The sequence below is a fragment of the Myzus persicae genome, unplaced genomic scaffold (assembly GCF_001856785.1).
Source record: "Myzus persicae strain clone G006 unplaced genomic scaffold, MPER_G0061.0, whole genome shotgun sequence".
Classification (NCBI taxonomy): Eukaryota; Metazoa; Arthropoda; class Insecta; order Hemiptera; family Aphididae; genus Myzus; species Myzus persicae.
This window is the reverse complement of record NW_019102298.1, coordinates 328,817-352,963: the sequence shown is the minus strand read 5'-3', so window position 1 is coordinate 352,963 and position 24,147 is coordinate 328,817. Positions and strand designations below refer to the sequence as shown.

The 24,147-nt window shown below is 26.6% G+C and overlaps 2 protein-coding genes across 4 annotated transcripts in view; one reads left to right on the top strand and one right to left on the bottom strand.

The window, feature by feature from the left end:
* The window catches only part of LOC111031764 (frequenin-1), a 133,072-nt gene that overhangs the window by 19,592 nt on the left and 89,333 nt on the right, over nucleotides 1–24,147 (top strand). For all 3 annotated transcript variants that reach the window (XM_022311846.1, XM_022311847.1, XM_022311845.1), the window contains exons 3-5: nucleotides 2,888–2,912; nucleotides 10,401–10,449; nucleotides 11,681–11,770. In XM_022311846.1, coding sequence (XP_022167538.1) covers nucleotides 2,888–2,912; nucleotides 10,401–10,449; nucleotides 11,681–11,770 — 164 coding nt within the window. The remainder of the gene's footprint in view (nucleotides 1–2,887; nucleotides 2,913–10,400; nucleotides 10,450–11,680; nucleotides 11,771–24,147) is intronic.
* LOC111031763 lies at nucleotides 17,808–19,325 on the bottom strand. Its single transcript, XM_022311844.1, has 2 exons — nucleotides 18,901–19,325; nucleotides 17,808–18,811 (listed from the first exon to the last, which is right to left on the bottom strand). The coding sequence occupies exons 1-2, from the start codon at nucleotides 19,207–19,209 to the stop codon at nucleotides 18,146–18,148; spliced, it is 975 nt and encodes a 324-aa protein (XP_022167536.1). The 5' UTR covers nucleotides 19,210–19,325; the 3' UTR covers nucleotides 17,808–18,145.

Sequence of the window (24,147 nt, the reverse complement as noted above, 5' to 3'; positions counted from 1 at the left end):
TAAACATCTTATTAAAAACTTTGTTAAATAAAATGTAGAAGTTTTGAAAAGATAAAGATACCGCTGTGGACTGTAATATTTTATTAACGTTTAAGTGTTAACGTTTGATATTAATTAATAAGTATCGGAAAAATAATTAAAGTTGTAATAATTGTATAGATTCTAGATTATTAGTTATCAGATAGCAGATAATGAAATATTAATAATGAATAATATAAATCTTAAATATTTTTAATTTGTAATATAGGTTGTCTGCATAAAATTTTTCCTTGGTGGTGATCGTTCTTAATACTAACCAAACATGATCCAGCGACACGGTAATGTCTCGAGCTAAGTAAAAAAAAAAGAAGGCGAAGCACTCGACCGTGTATATATACAGATATTTATAACCAAATTTAAAATAAACTTGTTGACATTTCGCAACAAATGTAAAAACTATTGACTAATTATAAATTGATAAGATACTTTGTTTAGTGTAAAACTTATTTTAATTAGGTAGGTATACAGAATTTTTTTGAAATGAATTTATGATTAATTAAAATACAAAAATATATACAAATTACGGAATACGCTTTAACTGATATAATTGGTTCATAATAAGTTGACGAACGTGATATATTTGAAAACAATATTCTAAGATTTTAAAAACCATTTAACCAGAATTTTTTATCAATAACAGTTTGAATTTTTTAATTGATGTTTTAATTTTCTTAATTTGTAATTTTATGTGCTACAAAACATAATTATCAAAATATTTTTTGATGGGCAATTTAATTTTGCACAATACTTCTAGTTGCCCCAACAATCATAGAAGTATTAATAGTTTCTTAGTTAAATATATTTTGAAACAATTTATTATAATTTCTTCATGGCTCACAATAATATTACAATAATATGTGTATAAACAATGAAAAATAAGCGCAGGAAAAAGTTTCAACATATTTACAAATTAGTGAAATATGTGAAGTGAAATTGATGAAATAGTATAAACATTTATTAGCATACTTAAATATCATATTCAAATAAAAATATGCATTTACATAATATAATTCCGTCCCCTAGGACTAATCTTCGGAAGTCGATACAATATATACATAGATGGTCATTGTGAACAGTGGAAGGACATAAAATACTATGTAAATTGTAAATAATAGCACTATAAGGCATATATTTAAGACATGACATATTTTAACTCCGGATGCTATACATAACATAATATCAAACAAATCTATTACAATGAAAATTCAACATCAAGAGTTACTATTATTATTCCATATCCGCAACTATGTATGTTAAAATTATATTTCTATCGTGTTAGTTCAACAACTTTCCAATTATTAATTTTTAAATATTTAAATATAATTTAAAATAAAATTCAGTTGTTAATCACTTTTACAATAATTATCACTAATTATTGAAAATAAAGTATTGGTTGTTATTGTTAAAAGTCAATACATTAACTGTTCACTGTTATCTTAAAAAAAAATAGACTTAAACAAAAACCAACTGTAAACGCGAAATATAAAAATAAACAAGAATAAAATAATGTATCCTGCTTTACTGGTTAGGTATCTCTGTTTACTGTGATAAAATCAAATTAGTTTTCAACTTTATTCCATCAAATTAAACGGTGTTATGTTATAGTATAAAAGCAATGAATAAATTTAAATTTTCTATATTACAGTTTCAAAATAATATTTGTTTTAACACACTTACTGAAACAATTTTGCATTTTACTAATAAAAAATATATTATTGTATAAATATATATATATTATTTTTAAATAAACTTAATACATTAGGTTGAATAAATAAAGTTGCACAAAATACAGATAATTCATACCTAGACAGGTACCTATTTATTATTTTTAGCAATATTAATGTATCGCGTCATATGAACATATGTTTGGATAAGTTTTTGTGTTCAATGATTTAAATGATTTAATGATTTCTAATAGAGCAATATGTGGTTGTGTAAAATGCACATGATATAATATACATATTTGTATTTTAGTATTTTTATTTATTTTTATTTGTATGAATTAGTGAAAAACAATAAATGTCATGTATAATATTTTCCACGATCTCTGCTTTTATGCTTTTGTAATTATATACATTTAATTGGTGTACAACGGATCTAAAATGAGTATACATTTCGACGTATCAATTAATAGAAGTGTACCGCTCTCCGTAAAATGTGTTATTTATGTTGTGTATTGTAGAATAGGTAACAATTTAGTTGTAACAAGGTAATAAATCAGATGTACAATTCTATATTAATTTGTTTACCTACTTAATGCTAATGCCGCGTTTCAAAAAGTTTCATTATCCCCGTAACAAGTAATGTTATATTTAACAGTCCGTTTAATCTAACTGTCAAGTGATTGGTCGATTAAATTCAAATCAACTTAAAACTTTTAGACTTGCATATAGAATCTAGAATTTAAAACAAATATATTTTAAGGGTACTGGAAAGTAGCATGTTTCAAGGAGTGATATTTAGGCAGTTTATAGAACGTCTTCTACATTTGGATTTTGTCAGTGCTGTGAGCAGAAAATTAAAATTAGTTTGTGTAATGCGTTATCGCTTAAATCCCGCACACTAGAAAACTACTGAAAGTGGTAGTAAATTAAATGGGAGGGGGGGGGGTTAACCAAATTTACATTTTTTTCCATAATAATTGTATTATTTACACACGAAAACTGAAAACAACTTGGTTTAATTTATACTTAACACACCCTTCTATTTCAAACGTAATACAATACTAGAAACAATTTAAAAAAAAAAATTATAAATTATCCCTTAAACTAACAAGTGTTATTTTTGTTTTTATTTTGCATACTTACTAATATATTATTATGTTTTGTTTATGTGTTGCGCTGCTTAGTTTCGGAAAAAGAAATCAGACAATGGTGAGTACATTTTGTATTATTCATTTTAATTTTTTTTTTTATTACCATATCGGCTGAATTATAAATCTTTATTTTTATAATTGAAAATAAATACAGAAATGCGGTAGATATTGAAATGCAAGTAGTATATAAAGTATATTTAAATTAAAACATAAATTATCTTTTAAATTAATTTCGCTCAAAATGTTATCTGGTTAGGTTTTTTATACACCAAAAATGCTTTCGAGTTGTTATGGAAAAATACTATTTGAGATTTAGAATAGAGAATTGAATCCTTTTCAAGTAGATTCGTACTAACTAGTAATTTTGTTATTTCATTATTTTATACTTATCACAACTGTTTATATTTTTTCGTATCGAAATGCACTTAGATATTCAGGCTGTCAATATAATGGCTGTACAACATTATGTGCTGAGGTAGGAACGTATTTAGGTATGGGCAATCGAATCTGTTGTTCTTAGCTGTTCATTGCTGAAAAATTCAATGGGGGTGGTCATATTTTTTGATGAATGTAAATTTATTGACATCGGTGACAATTCATCGTTCATGCCTATGATAATATTAATATCACCTGATTACATTTTCGGTTTTCGTTAACACAATCACACTAGAAATTTTTTTAAATGTAATAACATACAATAAATTATAAGTTAATTTTGGTAGTTTTACTTTATAAAGATGCGGGCATCCGTGGCTAAATAACAACTGTACCACCGTTCACCTATATGATATTTTTTGGATCACGAGTTTGTTGTAACGAGTTCAACAATTTACAAACAAATAAAATAAAGTATAAGATTTCATAATAACTGTAGAGCTATAATTGTATATACAAGAAGCTAATAAAAAAAATAAATAAAAAAAAAAAGTGTAAGATACCTGTATGTTAACACAATACATATTATAATACAAATCAATTTTTTTTTTAAATTACATAATGATCAACAATTATTACCCATTAAATTAAATGGTATAACTAAAAGAGTAAATAAAGACCTAACTACATAGGTATTAATGTTCTGAATTTATTAAATACACTTAAACTTTTAAATATGTCAACAATTAATTCAATTGGATTATTGAAACCAATAGTGGTGGAGACACTACCTACTGGTTTTTTTGTATCAGGGCTCAACATACCATTACATACTTAGTTCAATATCAATTATTTATCAGTTAATTTATTAATTACATCAATTTAAAATTCATTATCAAAATATTCAAAATATAATAGTTATCAATTTATCACGTGTTGTATCATATTGCATTGCTCAATGAGTTGGAGTCCTATTTAAATAATTTTAAATATAGCCATGAAACATTATTTAAAATATTTCAATAATTGTCATTAAATCATTTTTTGCAACAACAAATTACAATTTTTGCTATGCTAACTGAACATTTTTAGAGCGCTATAGTATTTTGCTACATTGTGTGTACCACAGAAACATTAAGTTAATATTTACTGCAATTACCACAATACTCTCGACCACATCTTAAAACCAAAATAATTTAATTTTCATGGTCAGTGTAGTTACATCATACGTAAGTCGTACGATTTTTGGTGGGAAAATATTTATTAGTATTTATATCTTATGATAACTTATCAACAGAATGAATCAAGAGGATATTTGAGTACTATTTGTTTTCTCTCTCTGGCCCTCACACAACATACCAAATTTACGTCTAGCAGAACCAGCCCCGTGCGGTTACTTTTAATATTAGAGTGAATTCATCTATATCAATCATTAAATGAAAAATATTACCTGTGTAGCTACGTTGGTTTTTTACGATATTTTAATTTTTATGAAATTTCTAAGCATTTTTAAAATGTAATAATTTATATTCTTATAACTTACACGAAAATAAAATATCGTAAAATATCCGATGTAGTGACACAAGTAATGATCATTTGTCATTACTCTTTAAGTTTGATAACAGATAAATCAACTTTACGTATCAACTCAAATATGTCGTTGATACCTATAGCCCGTCTTGGTATATATTATAAGTAGCATTCTACTAAATATTTTTCCACTACAAGGACCATTGAGGTATCATAGATAATATGTTTTTGTGTATGGTGTATAGTGGAAACATATTTAGAAACATTTTACATTTTGTTAAGAATGTATTTAATTATTTTTGTTTTATTGTTGGATTTGCTTTTGTTTGGTAATGGACAAAGTGGTACAAAAATCGGTCTCACAAAAATCTGTTGAAAAATAGTTGTACCCTAGCCAAAAACATATCTATGTTAATATAACATTATCTAGTGCGATGAGATCTTTGTTTTGATTAAACGCTAATTCAATATGATAGTATTACATTATTACATAATGTTATACATTGTTGCATCGACGACGTAAGTGCGATTGAATCTACTCTGTCAAAAAGTATGATAGCTGTTCAACCAATACGACTGCAAATTATATGGCAACTAATTATTATGTTTAAAGTACAACCCTATTATTATAATATAAGTAGACACTACATAGGTAGTCTGAAAGCCAGGATCTTTTGATGTCGATATTTTAAAGGTTGTAATCAGTCAACTAAAACTTAATCTAAAGCATTTTTTTTTTTAATAAAATTACCTTTATTTTAGTGGTTTTCAAGCTATTTTATTTTGCGGAACATTACCTATACCTCTTCTTGAAAACTTGTATCGCATTAAAAAAGCTTCGTTATTTATTTTATAATCATACAATCGTTTTGTGGGTATTGTAAATAAGTATCCTGATTTAGTCTTGTGATTTTAATAATATTGAATTTTCTTCATATTTTAAATTTAGTGTATTTATTTAATTTTAAATTTTAATACTTTATTGACTTGATAAAACTCATACACAATAAATAATATCCCCATTTTTTAAATTATACTAGTAGGTTTTTTCATTTTCATTTTATTTACATTTATTGATCATCAACATCAATAATTTTGATTTAGTAAATACTTAATAATTTATTTCAGGGTTATTTATATTTTTATATTATTGAAAGGTAGTTAGTAACCTGTTAACTGTGTTTATTTTTAAATTGTTTCACACATTTTGAATTATCAAATGGATTATTTTTTTAAGTTTTTCCCTGTAACTTAATATTTAATGCTTATATAAACTATTGTTTTGACTATCAAAATCATAAATAAAAATGTTATCAACTTATATTATAGTTTTAGCAAAATGAAATGTACCACCCCTAATGATGGTCATTAATTAGTTGTATTATAATAAATAATAATGTAATAATTTAGGAAAATAAACTAACCTTATATAAAGATAAAAGTTAGGAAAAGAAAATCACTTGGAAATATATTGCGTTCGTGGTAGGTAATACGATAGTATATTTTTTTTAAGCAAGTGTTCATGTTCAAGTATAATGTAATTATTCTCTACAAAAGTTAAAAAAACGTGTTTGGAATAGTGTGTACCATAAAACACCGAAATCCTTAGAATGATGGGTTTCCGAGATCATGATTAAATGGTTATTTCCAATGCACACAGAGTTCCTGAGATTTTCCTGGATCACCTGGGAATTGGGAATTCATTGGCTTATTTTGTTAATTAATTATTTTGAGGTTAACTACTTACTTAAAAAGTTAGTAAGTCTTACAACATTATTGATAAGCTTGTTTAATATTTTCTATATTTAGCTAATCATTCATAAACTTAATAATGTCTTGTTTTAGATTTTAGAAAATACTCCTAAACTTTGTTACATACACATACTAGACACAAGTAATCTCACATATGTTGTGTATGTATAAATCGGTCTGTTGAATTACAATTTTTAATTAATTATAACAGTTTAAAATTATTTATCTAATTATACTAAAGTAGTTAATCTCAGATGGGAATTATTCAAATAACTATTTATTTGATGAAAAATACAAACTAAAAATTATTCGTCATTCATTTATTCATTTAATCGTGTATTCGTGGACTATTTATTCGTTATTTATGATTATTTTTTTAGATCATGGTGCGTTTATTTGTTATTCATGATTCAAATGTTTAAATAGCAATAGTAACATTTATTCGTTATTCACGATTCAATTTTTAATTAATTACATTTTAGTTGCTTGTATTAAAAAGTTAATTTTTAATAAACAAAATTGATTTTCTATGCGAATAAAACTATTTAGATACATTATGAAATTAATTGGCTTTAAAGTTTTGTTTTTATGTTTTTGAATTTGGTAGAACACGATTCACAGGCTCATAAAGTTATAAGCACGTAATTACGTAAATTAGACCGATTAATTGACACGATTTTGGACAGGGGTTTTCAACCTTTTTTACTTTAGGTTTCTCTATTAGATTTACAAAAGCTCAAGCAATTAAAAAAAAATAATATTAACCATGATTAAATTTATATATTTTTTTTGTAAGCAAAATATTGATTCTGTTAAATTTAATAATTCTTTAAAACCGAAATATTATTCATGATTATAATTCTTTATTAGGTATTTGTGAATATAATATTATTCATGATCAAATACAATTTTCACTTAAGAATTAAATTATTCATGAATAATTTAAATCGAGATTTCCCAATTCTGGTAATACTCGTGATACATATTTATTAGTTGTCACCTATGTAATTTCAAGTCAAAGTTTAAATGGTCATCAGTTACTTGTATAGTTGTATTCAACTTATAATATACACAGAGAGTATACACTTTACCTATTACTTAATTCAATATTTGAATGTAATAAACAATGGCAAGTAAGTCAAATAATAATGCTTCCATTCCAAATTCAATTGCGTGTTTATTTAATTGTAATAGAAACAAATACATTGATCAAACAAATTATTTCAAAATTGTCATGTTCATTACCAAGAACCCTTTTAGATTAATATACCTACTTGTTGAACCTTACTATGGGTTATAGGCTATTAATTAGCTCTTTACTACTGGTACGCTTTAAAATATATATTTAAATTGAATACGAAATAACTCGGTTCATTTGTGTATTGTGTATATTAGTATTTAATCAATACGTACACCCTCTATGTTTCAAAAATTGATAGGTAACAGTATGAACAAAATGAGAATGTATATTCTTTAAAGTGGATATGTGATTTTCCTAATGTTAGTTAAAATTTACTATAATATAGAAATATCTAAGGCTTAATCACATATTTAGTTGGAACCTTTCAACAACAAATTATTTAAACTTTAGAGTTTAGAGGTATTAGGTACGTGAATCGGCATTGTGTGATTCAAAAAACTGCCAAGTGAGTTATAAAATGACCATCATGAAATGTTCGGAGAACATAGTATCTAATAAAGTATAAAGGCGTATGTATGTAAAATCCATAGGTAAATCTTAATTCCCAAGATAAAAATGGTTTTACTTATAGATAGACTGAATTATAAATCATACTAAATATTTGATTGTAATTTTACCTACCAACATGGCAGTTCATATTTTTAAATGATTTTAAATTTTGGTTTGGAGATTGGTGGGTCTGATGAATTGGATGATGTTGGATATGGATTGAAGGTGATTGTGGAGTATTTCGGCTAGTGACTCTGGCAGGTAGTGACTGGTTCTGATGTTGTGATATATTCGGCATTCAGTGAGATATGGTTGATGGTGAATTGGACATCGCAAGCAATTTTTAGGAGTATCTGAACCGTATTAATGGTTAAGTTTCGAATACAACTATAAGGGATATTGTCTGGCCCAATACTCTTTCCGGTACATTTTTTCAGGGCATGCAGGATTTCATTGGTTGTTATTGGTTTGTTTAACTGAGACTGATGAATATTTTGGGGTGATATTAAAGAGGGCTAAGGAGATGGTTTGTCTACTTTCTCCCTTAAGAATTCTTGCCTTTAAAACATTCACCTGGGTGGTGTACAATTGAAGATAGATCAGTGTTAAAAGATGACTTGCTGGTGTAATATTGTGTTTTTTTGTCCCTGTAATGAACAGGTTTTGTTCGACATTATTTAGTGATTGGCCTGGGCTCCGATGTTGTGAAGTCTTATAATGTTGGAGCTGTTTTTGACAAAGAATCGTGTTTTAGCTCTGAGTTATTTTATTTTGATATGGTCCTCAAGTGATCTGGTTTTTGTAAATGTTTATAGTGTTTTATTTTTGGGTGATATATTATATAGTTTGATTTCTTTGTTCAACCACGGGACTCGTGGTTTTTGGCGGAGAGTTTTAAGTAATCAATTGTTTGTTTTACTGCCTCTATGATGTTCTTTGTGAATTTAGTGACAGTTATATATACCACTGCTAGTGAAATCTGTCGAATTAATTTTTATTTCCAGCTAGTTTGAAAATAGTGGCCAGTCTGAGTTTTTGAGGTTTCATTTTATTGTAGAGTGGCTCGTTTGATATGATTTGGAGAGGAATTGAATACAAATTGGAATATGGTCACTATTGTATATTTGATTTAATACTTGCCAGATAAGTTTTTGTGCTATGGTAGGAGTGGGAAACGTTAAGTCAATAGCTGAGATATTCCTATTAGATGGATTTATTCTGGTTTGCTCGTTATTATTGAGTATCACAATGTAATCGGGTTCTAATAATTTTCCTCTTAGATCAGTTTTATATGAACTCCATGTAGGACTGTGGCTATTAAAGTCCCCGACAATAATGAAATGTTTGAGATTCCTTCTATGTTTGAACAGATAGGGATTTCCTTTCAAGAAAATAAGCTGTTGATGGGTGTGCACACACCACCACTTTCTTTTAACAAATCTTTATGGTTTGTTTTTAACATACTGGTAACTATTTATATTAAGTGGAGATTCGTCGTATTTTAGGTTTGTATCTTGAAAACATATTATTGCAATTTTTGATGTAAGTTGGTTGTTTGTTTAATTGCATCGATATTTTTATGGATTCCGTCGAGGTTCCATTTTATAATATTTTTGGGTCGTGGCTGTATTTTTAATATTTATTAAGAATTAGTTTTTTTTATTGCTTGAAATGATCTAGGTCGGTGAAGAGAGCTTTGTCGAGAAGAGAATTATAAAGTCCCATCAGACTGTTTTTAATGTTTAAATTATTAATTGTAGGCCGCATGGAATTAATGATTTCAAGATGTGTGATGTTGAACTGTTCTAATATTGGTGATGTACGCACAGTGGTTGATTGTGGACCTCTCTACATGTGGTATAAATTTCAACTTTCAAGTTAGCATAATGGTCTATGGTGGCAATTTTATAAATTACTATATTTCAGGGTTATTATGATATAACATAATTGATTGTCATTACACATCAAAAATTTTCATGGTTTAACAAATAACAACGAATCAATAATGAAAAGCTATAACCAAGTCTTAAAGATAAAGAGTAGGCAATTTATAACAATAAGAACAATCTATAATTTCCTTCTCAATCATTCCACCAACAATTTCGCGAAGTTGTATGAATAAATATAATTACTTATGATATTACATTAATTATTAAGTACATATTATTTACTCAACCTATTTGTTTGATATGTTAATAGGCACAAAGGTTTTCTAAAGGATTGCCCAAACGGACTACTGACGGAACAAGTAAGTTATTCATTATAATATTAATATTCATGTCAATGTTTTTTTTTTTTTAGTAATGGAATTATTTATTTATCTGTACATTATACAGACAATTAAATACTTGTTCTTATAAATCACGGTTAAACCTGAAGTAGTATCATCGATTATAAATACTATAGTATTAATAGTTAATGGTAGTATGTCAAATGTTCATAGTTACATAATAGCTATGAAATGCTACAATAGCATTATATTCATACAATTTTGTACATTCCAATTAAAAAAATCTTCATTATTTTTCGTGTTTATATTGTTTATCAGTTATTCGAAATATTCAATTTCTTTAGTAAAAAAAAATCATTTATTTCAACTTAAAAATAGAGTTAGTTTAAGTTTTTTGGGCTTTATGTTTATACATATTATTACAAGTAGTATGCATTTGTTTGTTCACAATACGTTTTTCCACTGTGATTCCACCATGCTCAAGCTGAAATGTTCAGCTCAGAGACATAACCTAACCTAACCTAGGGTAGCGTACACGTATATTTTGTCTTTAAAATACTAAAATAAAATTGTTTTGTGTATTTCTATTTGCCATTGATTACACAGAATAAAAAAACAGATGGTTATTATTATTTAATTTGGATGTCACGGGCAAGAAAGTCTTCTTTTAAAAATATTATTATGCTAACTTATTGGTTATTACTCTTAAGTTTACGACCAACTACAGGTTGATAGAACTCATAATTTTATTCAAAGAATTCAAGTATCGGATATCTTAAGGCAGAAAATATTTAATTATTCTCAAATAATTAAAGTGAATTCTAAAGTATGTAATAAAATATGACAAGATATACACGACAACGAGCTTAATTACAATTACAAAATTATTATTTTCTGTATAACAGTGGATAATATCATGCGTTATCTTGTTTTTAAATTAAATTAATAGATATTATGTTAAACGTAATAAGCAGCAGTATGTTAATTATACATAGGTATTATCAACATTTTTCTTATACTATTTTTTTAAACTAATAACCTTAAAAGTTGATGCTGTAAAAAAACAATAAAATTATATATTTTTCTTCTATATTTTACAACATCTACACGCTAAATATATATTTATATATTTAAATAAAAATCTGTTTTTTTAAATATATTAGGTTAATTATATAACTGAATTTTTGTAATGTAATCTTGTAATAAGCTTCTCATATTTGATCTTAACAAAAATATTATTAATTTTCAGGGATTTATAAAAATATACAGACAGTTTTTCCCTCAAGGTGATCCAACAAAATTCGCATCACTTGTATTCAGAGTGTTTGACGAAAATAAGGTAAGTTTATTTTGAATTATAATATTGTGATTTTTTTATGTGAAAGTATTTTAATACATTTATAAAATACACATTTTATACGATGCATCTTACAATTTTTATAGGCTGTACTTTTGATTTTATTTGTTATATTGTTTTATACATATTATATTATGACATTTTATATTATTATTTATAGTTTCCATTAATTAAAGTAGCTAAAGAATTAAATTATTTTAAATAGTTATGAAATCGTTGTAGGTATTCAGGCCCCAGTCCCGTAATGTAATAGTAACTTATGTATTAGTTGTACACGAATTTTCATTTTTAAAATAAACAAAATAGAAAATCTTTATACTATACGATGGTTGATATAATATGTAGTTTTATTAAGTTAATTTCTTAAGATATTAAAAAGGGAATTATAATTTATAAAATAATATATTACATGTATATTATATTAAAAGTAAATAAAACAACTAGGTACACCTACACGCTATCACTAAAATATTTATTCTAAAGTTGTGATTATACGTACAAGTAACAATATGATGATTATACTTTGCAGTGAGCGAAAAAGTTGCCCTAGTCAGATAATGTCTCTAGTGATTAATTTTATGAATTTTCAATTTTACATTATGTAATGTAAACATTTTCGTGATTTTGATGAATTCTTTCTAATTTCAAATTGCGAACGTTTATAAAAAAACTTGTAATTACCTATTTATTTTGTTATTTTACTGTTTATATTCATAGACCCTATTTAGTATCTTATGATATTTCTTGGAATCTATTCATTTTTATTACAAGTTGTTTTCTTTCATCTATTGTTGTGTTCATTTTATATGAATATTTTCGCCATATATTTTTTAAATTGTTTTATAGATTTAGGATGGAGTGAAAAGAACTATTTAGTCGATTATTGCGTTAACAATTTTTCTGCTTTATTTTCTTTATTATTTTTTGAATTATTATTTATTAGATCAAATATTCAATTTTTGTGACATTTAATCAAGATAATTTATATTTAAATTAAGCATAAAAATAAAGCATTATCATTACATGTCACTATGAAATCAACCAATAACTTTTGTGAGAGGTTTAAATGTATATTAAACCACTATAATTTTTTGATTTGTATATAATATCGTCAATCGAATACTATTTACTTTTTAGGTTGCTTGTTATAAGCATTGTAGAAATTCAAAAAAAACATCTTGTATACTCGGATTTTAAATATATAGGTATTGTATTACTTTATTATCAAACTCATATGACATTTTAAATTTAAGTAAATTAAGTTCATTTAGATTCTCGAGACATTTTGGTACTTGATTTCAGTGGCGTATGTATAACTTTCATATGTGGTGTTGGAGGGGGAGAGGTGCAATAACTTCTCAAATGGGTTATTTCATATAATTATTTACAGGTAAACAATATCTGAGAACAAAAATTAATTGATATAAGTTGTGTATCTATAACTGCGCAAACGCTCAGTGAATAATCTAAATAATTAAAATTGTCGAACCTAAAATTTAAAATAGTTCATTAATTTAAGTACAAAAAAAAAATATTGTTATTCGTTTTATGATGAAGTTGAATATAATATTTCCTTTTCGATTTTTCTTTTTAAAGTAATCATTTTTTTTTCATATAAATGTTGAACTTAACGTGCATCTAAATGTTTGAATGTTTCATTATAATGAATTTCTTACTAAAAAAAAACATTATGATCAATTTCAATTAAAATAAAAATATTTGTTTTAAAAAAAGTATATGGCCCCAAGAAATATGCAATTTAATTTATTACATTTTCTGCATGTTATGATTTGTGGCATCGTCATAAAAAAGTTGTTGGTTAAAAGCTAGGCTATTTCGTGTTTCACCCTCCACACCACAACCTTTTATAATTTGAATCAAAACATAAGCTAACTTATTATTATCATTAATTTGATATATATATTTGAAGTTAGTTTATTATATTATTTATCAGTAGTAACTTAACTATAAAAGTGATGAACAAAGGTATTAGGTACAAATGTTATTTTTATTTTAATTTCTTATTTTTAAGTTACATTCGAATTTAAAATATTATGAGTGCATACTTCAATCGTATAATTATGACTGTTGTAGCAATATTATATTATATTCTGTGGCACTTTTGCTTATTTTTCATTTATCATTTATTTTTGCTCATTATTTTTGATCATTATTATTTTCTTTTTTTTAATACACATTAAATAAAACCAATTGTTTATAAAAAAACCGATCTGTTCCATATCTATACTAGGTACTATGGGTAAACGTAAGAAACCATAAATTAAATTAAATTAATATGTTGGCCTCATGAACACGATTAAGCTAGCTATAGGTACCAGCAAAACTGGTTGGAATCGCTGTTTGCATGGTTGCTGCTTACTCCACGGTTGGTTTCTCATTTCTTATTTTCTACATAATGAGAGCCGCATAAGTGGTTGTTTATTTTTTGCTTCACTGGTAACCAATATGACTAGCAAGTCAAATAGGTAGTCGAAAGTCAAAACAAGCACACGTCTGTGTTTACCAAATAATATATCGCTGTAGACCTCTGTTATCAAAAAAAAGGATTCCAACATTTTCATTTATTCGAATCCCGAATGAACCCCAAACAACTTAAAAAAATGATACAAAAAAAAACATAACTCACCACCTACTTTTATCTAACCTCTATTAAACTATACTCATTTTTGTAAACGAATAAACCGGATTTTAATAAGAAAGTTTCACAGAAGGCCTAAAACTTAATATGTCCAGCCCGACCTTTTACAGGGCTGTTGACTGTTGTCAAATATCTATAGAAGAAATTGATTTTTGATTTCTTTGATACCAAGTTAAAGAAGACAAACCGTACAGAGTCGTTATTTGTAATTTACACAATGTTGATTAACTTAATGCAAGGTCCTGATAAATATATATATATGTATATAATTATATTCATTATTTAAGTATAAATATATATATATATATATATTTAACAGTAACACTACCTATATATTATGTATGTTATTTTGGTAATAGTAATTATACTCAGTTAGTTCATTATTTTCCTGGAATCAATTTGTGACGTCAAATTATTAAATTGTTATTGCTACATATGAGTAATTATTAGTCCAGACAAAATATATATACACTGCCGCGAGCCAGCTATATAACGCCACCGCTGTCGTTATCGTCGAGACGATAATCACTGCCCACCATATTATAATCAACTTGACGACTTTCATATAAGATAGAATATAATCTATATACCGATTCTCTCTTTATTTAACACACCCAGATGGTCGTCAAAATTGACGGATGGACGGTGGTCCTTATTCATTTTTTTCTCAAAATCCATTACCGATCGATCATAGTTTAAGTCCTTAGCAAATCGCTCCCCCGGCAGGACCTCTGATGGGGAAAAATCGGTGGATGATGGCGATGACACGACTTTCTACGAACCACCTACCTGACTGGTATGTTGTAAACTTATCACTTATTTTAATAACATGTAATGTTAACCTACCCTTTGGATCTGCCTGGGTTCTGTATTGAGGGTTTTTTCTCATTTCTGACCTTTGAGCCGCTCCCTGAATAAAATATGTTGGTTGGCTTGTGGCTCAACCAGTCTGCCCATGTCTACGAGCGTTCTAAACCCCTTCGTAATATTTTTATTCAGTATTATTATCATCCTTATGGTGAACACATGTAATCATATATTGTATAATGTGTTGTTGGTATAAAAATTGACCATCAAATCGGTGATTTTCATAATCTTGTGTTGATTATACTATGTACCTCCCGATTTTTTTATTACCTGAATCCAAGTTTTATGACTAACCTATTTTTCTGCACCCAACACCAATAACTCTTATTTTGAATCAATGTCTACAATTATTTAATTTTCTTTCTTTTATCTCAAAAAGTCAAATCCAAACAATACTATAACATTAAAATATTTAATATAGTAAATCCACTATAATCTGGCTCTGCAAAGCCTCAGCTCGGGGTTGGTGACCCGACCAAAAAGTACCCGGTCGGCAATTAGGGGGCTTACAATCCTCATGGAGTCTAAACTCAATAATAGTTAGGTTATTCATTTATTTAATTTATTTTGTTAGATAATACAAACATTACAATTTAATAGACAAATTTTACTGAAATTCATATAATATATTATTATAATATTAAAATCTAAAAAAAGCTGAGATCGACTGACTCGTTAATTTTTTTATTATTTTTTTGTTGCTATTATCGTTCAAATTATTTTTATTCATAACTGAACTATCAAAGAGTAGAGTTTTTCTAATTGAAATGTATTCAAACAGAAACATAAAAAAAAAACATGATTTGTAATTCATTTTTTTTTACTGTGCTAGACATTGAATAGGAGTAAATTGAAGTTGAATGAATGTGTACTTACATAATCACCATAATCTGAAAATAGTCTCGTTTAATAATATTATGTTTCAAAACCAAGTTTAAATAAATAAGGAAGAAAGTTATATTATGTTTATATTGTTTTGTTGATTTTTAAATACATTAAAATCATTAAATAAACTATTCATAGCTTTTATGTTACATTTTCTTTAATACATTTAATTTTGCCGTTTTGTGACTATGGATATGCTTTTATTTAATTGTTCTTAATACATTGTTTGGTTGTATGAAGTGTGGGGAAGGTCAGCTTAGGTTAATAAAATATAAACTGCTCTGAACGGTTTTTGTTTTACTAAAACTAAATTCCTCATAAATAGAGAAAATATAATTACTGACAAGTAAAGCACCTCTCCCAATAAGAAAAATAATTTCCACCAATTAAGAAAGACACAATCAAGTAAATGACTCGAGTTATGCACAGATGACTACAAACTCCGGCTACATCAAGGAATTGCTTCCTCAAAGTACACAAAACCCTATAAAATTACTCCAAAATTACTCAATGTAAAACAAAAATATGCAAAGAAAAAAGATCATTCAATAGATTATCCATAAAACTAGAAGAACAATTATATCCTTATATGATGGAGTTACAATCACAGACATAGATAGAACTAAATAAACTGGGAGTGGGAGTAGGATGGTATAATAATAATATGATAAAATAGGGATACCACAATGACCAGGGATCTTGTCACTGCAAAGCAGAGCGAACGATAATGTCATTAATTTTTCATTGAAAAGTTTGCATGTTTCATTTAATAAGTATTAGTTTCTAACCTCATAATTAAGACGATTTTTACAAAAGGGTCGTGTGCTCAATGTGTTTGATGTTTTAAATTTCACTGGGTATTTTTATTCAGTGGATAATTAGCAATCCCGCCTGAAAAATAAATGTTGATATTTTAATATTCACAAAGTTTAAATTGGCAACTCCTGCTTCGAAATACATACGCTGTCATAATGCCGACTCTATTATTTTTACTTTTATGTCACTGGAAATAGAAGAAAAAATACTTCTACTTCGAGGGTGGATTCAGATAGAATATTAGATTTGAGGGCCAGTTTTCGAAAAAATTGATTTTTATTTTGTTTATGGTAACTCTTTGAGGAATAAACGTAGATACTTGAAATTTTCACCAAACGTTTATATTAGAATTTTATAAAAATGATAATATTTTAAAAATACATTGCTATCTCTAGACCTATAAATAAACATTACAATATTCGATTTTTTTTAGTTTTTGTTCTATAAATAATATCAATAAAAATAATTTTCGCTCGATCAAAAACATAAAGAAATGTTATTCAAGATTACTAATAAGTCATAAAATATTCATATATCGATCAAAAGATATTAAAAATACATGATGGTCAAATATTTTTTGTGGGGTACAGTCAATTTGTCGTATGAAATTGGTCGTGGTAAAATTGGTCGTCTGAAATTGGTCGTTTGGTGAATTGGTCGTTTGGTAAATTAGCCGTTTGGTAAATTAGTCGTTTTCAAAATAATATGTGTAAATAATAATAATATGCAACAAATATGTAAATAATATTTGTAAAAATAATATATATGATAATAATTATAAGTTTTAAAAAATAATATATATGACAATAATTATAAGTTTTAAAAAATAATATGCGTAAAAATAATATATGTGACAATAATTATAAGTTTTAAAAAATAATATTACAAGTTATGAGCTATCCCAGACATATATTCATCAAATGTTCTATTATTAAATGTTTTACATATTGTATTTATTCTCTCAGCGGTGTCATTATATTTCTTTCGTTTTCTAGGTGTTTCTGCTCCATTGCAATATTGGACCATTTTCAGACGATTTAGTTTTTCTTCTTTTTGTAGGGCTCTTATAAATTTCCAAATGTTAGGGTGAATAGCATTTAATATGGACGAAAAACCATTATGCCATCCTTCTACTGAATTATTAGTTTTTGGAAGGTTATATTCATCAGCATAGCAATTCCAAATTGTAATTGAAAATTTTGGATTTTTCCTTTTCCCGTTCCTGTCCATTTTACCAACCCACGTTTCTTCAAAATAGTCAAGTAATCTCGATAAATCAGATTCCAGTCCATATCACTGAATTCTTTTTTGAAAGCAGTCATTGCACCAATTTCAAAATCTAACATGACCGTTTTTGGTTTTAAGTTGCAGTTTAATGTTTTTAGACTTTGCAACAAACGAATATATGTTTTCTTTTTTTTATTTGGTAAGAGTGCATAAACCGAAGGTAAGACATTTGAACATTGTATTCCATGGATAGTATACAATTGTTTGAAAATAGATGGGGCACATGAAAATGTGCCATCTGCATACCAATGATCACATTCGGACATTTTTTGCAAATTTTCTTCCGTTGAAAATAATAAAAATCTATCGCAGTTATCCGGGTCATGATCGAAAGAATCAAATAGTAAAAATGACTTACCATCTGATGTTTTTTTATACTCTTCTGGGATAACAAGATCATATAATGATTGCGGTATACCTGGTGCTGCATTTTCACGTTCTCTTACTCGCAGAATAGTCCTTTTCATTAACGGTATGCCAGGCATTTGACCAGAAACTGCTGTATTTAACTAAAAATATTAAAAATTATATTAGGTTGTATAATATAATAATATATTAGAAAAATTAAATTATTATTTAAACAAATTGTATATATTACCTCTGAAGCAACAGTTGCTACAACAGATTGAGTACTTAGTTCAGTTTTCTTAGCAAGCTCCTTTAAATTTTCCATTGCTCTTTTCGCTTCGATTTTGGCAATATCGGGAAAATGAACATGTGATATCTTGGTTACATCACTTATAATGGAATTTTCATCTGTATGTATTCTGGCTTTACATTTTTTTTTTAAATTTTCAACACATTTCCATATAGTTTTTTTATCATTTTTACTTTCAAAACGATATAAAAAACCATCATGCACGAGCATATATTTTCCTCTTTCACTTTTAACAAAATTTAGAGGCATCTTAATTGTTATTATTTTTTTTTTTTTATTAACCCAACTACTTATATAATTATTAGCACTAGACTACACCGTCTATCACAGTCAACTGAAATTCGTGCACACAGACACAATATTATACACTATAAATTAAACATTATTTTTATTTCAGATAAAGATCATCCGATAATAATTGTTATCGTAATATAATATAGCTTGTAATAATGATAGTTTTTCATTTGCACATGCTATTATTCAACTTATTATCGCAAAACGTTTTATAATGATTATTGTCCATTTGACCTACATAACGTTTTTAACCAGTATTCACGTTTCGCGACGAAAATATACTACGACTATTTTACCAAACGGCCAATTTACCAAACGGCCAATTTACAAAACGATCAATTTACAAAACGACCAATTTCAGACGACCAATTTTACAACGACCAATTGTATACGACCAATTGACGTAGACTCATTTTTTGTAAGTGCTTAAAATACAATTTATGACAAAATCTGTCAAAACGAAAATTTGCAAGTTTAAACTTATTTATTTAAAATTTATATAGTAACAATTTAATACACAATTGGAAATTCACCATAAGTACTTTATTGGAATTCAAAAAAAAAAAATGAAAATATACTTAGATCGTCACCTGATGTGCAAAACACTGTACCTTGTTATTGTCAATCCACTTCGTCTGAACTCTTCCTCGTTGCCGCTCTACCCATTTGACGACAGCTGCATGACGCACACAAAGATCGCAAATGACGAAAGTCGTCAGTCTAACATATTGTATTATTAAAATGAGAAATTAAATTTATTTATTAGCTACTAACTTGACTCTAAATCTTAACTATACAATATTATTAGTTTTACATTAACAATTTAATCTCGATTTTAGATTTTGAGTGTAGAGAGGTATGTATTGGATAGCTTGAAAATTTAATAGAACACTGTTCCTCAAATGTTAGGTAGTTTCACAACAGTTCAAAAATATTAAAAATACACCCTCTACATTTTTTTGAATCGTTTGAAGTTCAAATTTTGTAGAAATTAAATATTCAAAAGTGAAATAACAATATTTCCTCAAACATTTTCTTACATAAATGATACAATAAAATACAATAAAATGTATAATGTTTTTGATAAACTACCATATCAACAATACAATAAATAATGATAATTGATAAAATAATAACTAATAATAGATATTAATAGATTATTATAATATTTCCTTGGAAATGGACATACAGTCTTCGATCAGAGTAGTTTTTTGTATTTATTTATTTATTGTTGAATTCAATTTTAACTCATTCCTTACAGTGACTTCTTCTCAATTCCGAGACATGCTCAAAACCTATTAGCATCAGGACGAGTCTGAACAATTGGGTTTAAGGTTACAACATTTGATATGTCATTAAAAATGTGGTTTAAATACAGTAAAAACTAAAAAAAACGAGATATTTTGTGTTTTCGGATAATGTATTTGAAATAAACGACATTAACTAATTTTAATCACGTGCAAGACCAAATAAAAAATTGACTATTCTTGGTCAGTATTGATATTATCGACACAAACTTCCTAATTTAAAATCTTATCTCGTCCTATCTGTAACACCACGTTTTGCTTTATTGTTAGCTTAGTGACATTTTTTTTTTTTTTTGTGAAACGACCCCACAACTTCTCTTGAACATCTGTTCTTTCTCATATTTTATAAACTGTATTATTATAAAAATTGAGAAATTCAAATAGTAATATAAAAAAATCATAAATTAACTGAAAAAATAAAATAGACCATTGTTTTAAAAATTGTTCTGTGTAGTATTGTTATACTGTTACATACCTATTTGTTAAAAAATTGTGTTAATTTACGAGTAAATAGCTTACATATGTAAACAGTGACGAATATATTTTGAATTAATAATAATAAATACTTATGTCTTACATGTTGAATTTTAATTTACAGAATATGTATGTATAATTTTTTATTCTAACTAAATATTTCTAATTTTTATCTAGAGTTAGACCAAGATTTTTAACTCTATTTTTTGTTTTTCAATTTTTTGATTATTGAACGTAACAGGTGGTCAATCGAGATTTCTAAGTGAAAATGGTACATGAACGGGTTTGGATTAGTTTATTTTGATTTTTCGGGTGTTTACCAGTTGCCCCCAATCAAATGTACCATTTGCCCCCAATTGAATGTACCAGTTACCCTCACATGTTAATATATACACAATACAATATATAGCTCGTAAAATAGGGGAGGTAAATATACAAATCATAAATAAAATATAAAATTAAAAATTATAATAATTTGTCAACATAACATGTAATTTTAGATGCGTCTGAGTGGATATAATCATCGAAAACGTATGAATTGTTATTTAGTATGTTAAAAGAAAATTGCTCTGGCTTTGAACTTGAATTCAATCCGTCAATTATTGTATGCGATAAAATAAATATAAAAGCAAAAATATTAGCAGATTAGATTTTGTAAAATCGATTAGTAATTATTATAACAAAACATAATACTTTTGAATTTTATACTATTTATATGTTGACAAATTATTATATTTTGATTTTGTACTATTTTATATTAACAAATTATTATAATATTGAATTTTATATTTTATTTATGATTTGTATATTTACCTCCCTTATTTTACGAGCTATATATTGTATTTGTGTATATATTAACATGTGAGGGCAACTGGTACTTTTTCCTCTAGGTAGTTTGGGAGAATTTGGTATAAAAAAAAGGTACTTTTGGGGGCAACTGGTACATGCCCGATTTTTCACCTGTTTGTCCACTAGATAACCATATTTAAATGGTTTTCAATCGTATCACCAGCTGTTCAGTGGTTTTAGTGAGAGGGGTTTATTACTTATTAGTGTGTCGTCAACATAGTATAAATAAAAATAGGCTGTATACTAAATTTATTTTAAATTATTTATCAAATTATTTGTATTTATAAATATGCATACATGAGTTTGTAAAAATAAATGCACCTTATTTAAAGTTAAGTCTGTATGATCGTTTTTAAAACATTTTATTGTGAGATAAATATTTCTCAACTTTTTAGTATCAAAATAGTTGAAGGAATAGAAAATGGAAAATCAAAATAGTCCCTAAATTGCATTTTATTACTTACAACTTTTAAGTACTGTAATTTATAGATATAATATTAAGAAAATAGAACCGTAATTAAATTTTGTCTTATAATGAAAAAAAGTTATATTATAGACGATATATTTTAAATTCTAATTAAGTTACAATGATAAATAGATATGTAGGATAACTTATAATTTCTACACGTAAATTACATTTCAATAATTAATTTTTATTCCGATTTTTAATTTGTATTTGCTTTTTATAATTTTCTGCGAATAAAATATTATAAGCATTGTGATCATTTTCATAATGTGTATTCAGTGTATATATTTTACAGTTTTTTTGTTGTTAATTTGCTGTTCGATATAATTTAATAATACTGTGCAAACAAAAAAAGAAGTCGAGTGAATGGAACATTTGAAATATTAATGTCAATACAAAACGGTTTTATCACGTGTAGTATAATTTTTCGCATGATATAAAAATATTATTTTTTTATTTTGCCATGCCACTTAGTACTTACGTATTCAATTAGGTAGCTAAAAGTTAAAACCATCAAAACCAACATAAAATTCACTTCTATTAAAATACATTTTTTATTTATCTTCGTTTAAATCCGTACATCTTACTTTCACACTATAGTTTACATTAAAAACAACAACAATTTTGAGTTAACGTTCTTATATAATTTGTAGTAGTATTTTCGTGTACTTTAAACCGATTCGATTGTAAAATTAAAAAAAATAATTTCAGTGCATTTGTAAATTAAAATTAATCAATATTTACGTACACGTAAAAGGTGCAATATTGACACGAATTGCATGGTATACATAATATATGTGCCCGATGGTCCTTTATATATTTACATAAATATTATACTATATAATTTATATAGGTAATATTATGGTCAGTGGTAAATTTGATTTTTAAAAAGGTATTATCTATTATAGTAAGGTTAGTTTGAATATTACATAACTAAAGGAACTAGTTTTTTTTCATTTACTCCAAAAATAATATGTTGTTCACCCCCCGAGTATATTCCATAGTTCAGAACTTTAATTAAACTTTGGCCCACTGGCTATATTAGGAGGGCAACTAAGTTTGAGAACCACCGGTAGCTACAGGTTTTTGTTGACACGAAATCCTCAACGTCATGAAATGTAATTCAAATGTAAAGCTTTCCACTCCAATCCGAGCAAATTGGTGGATACATTATTTGATGAGCCATGAACGATCAATGATATTGTACATAAGTGAAAGCGCCTATTTGTGTATGTTTTTTATATACTCATCAAATTGATGTAATTAAAATATTATATAAAGAATATAATAATATTTTATGATTTAATGAATAAACGACAGACTTATAATATATATATATATATTTAATCACACCCTAAGGAAGTTCCCAAATTCGTTCCAATTCATGTAAATTCAAATTGTTCAATTATGCGTTAGGTTCAACTACATCGCCCCTTCCTAATTACCAGCTGGTGATGTAATTTTTCATTGGAAAATAAACGGTCAATGGGAAGTGTGAAAATGCGTTTTCTTTTATATAATGGTAACGAGAATTGTTGACGAATTCACCTCGTCATATCCACTTAAGGAAAACCTTAATAAAACCGACATCCGCAGGGTTACAGGTATTCGGTTGAAAGGATATTTTCTTAAAGATTAAAATGAAAGGATTAATTCATTTTTTTTTAAAGTTGAGTTTCTGGATGAAAAAAAACACCAAAAGAACACTTTTAATACGGTTTTATATCATTTATTACCACATTGTTGGTTATAATAGATTAATATTAAAATTATTTTTATTCTCTGGAATACGATAGA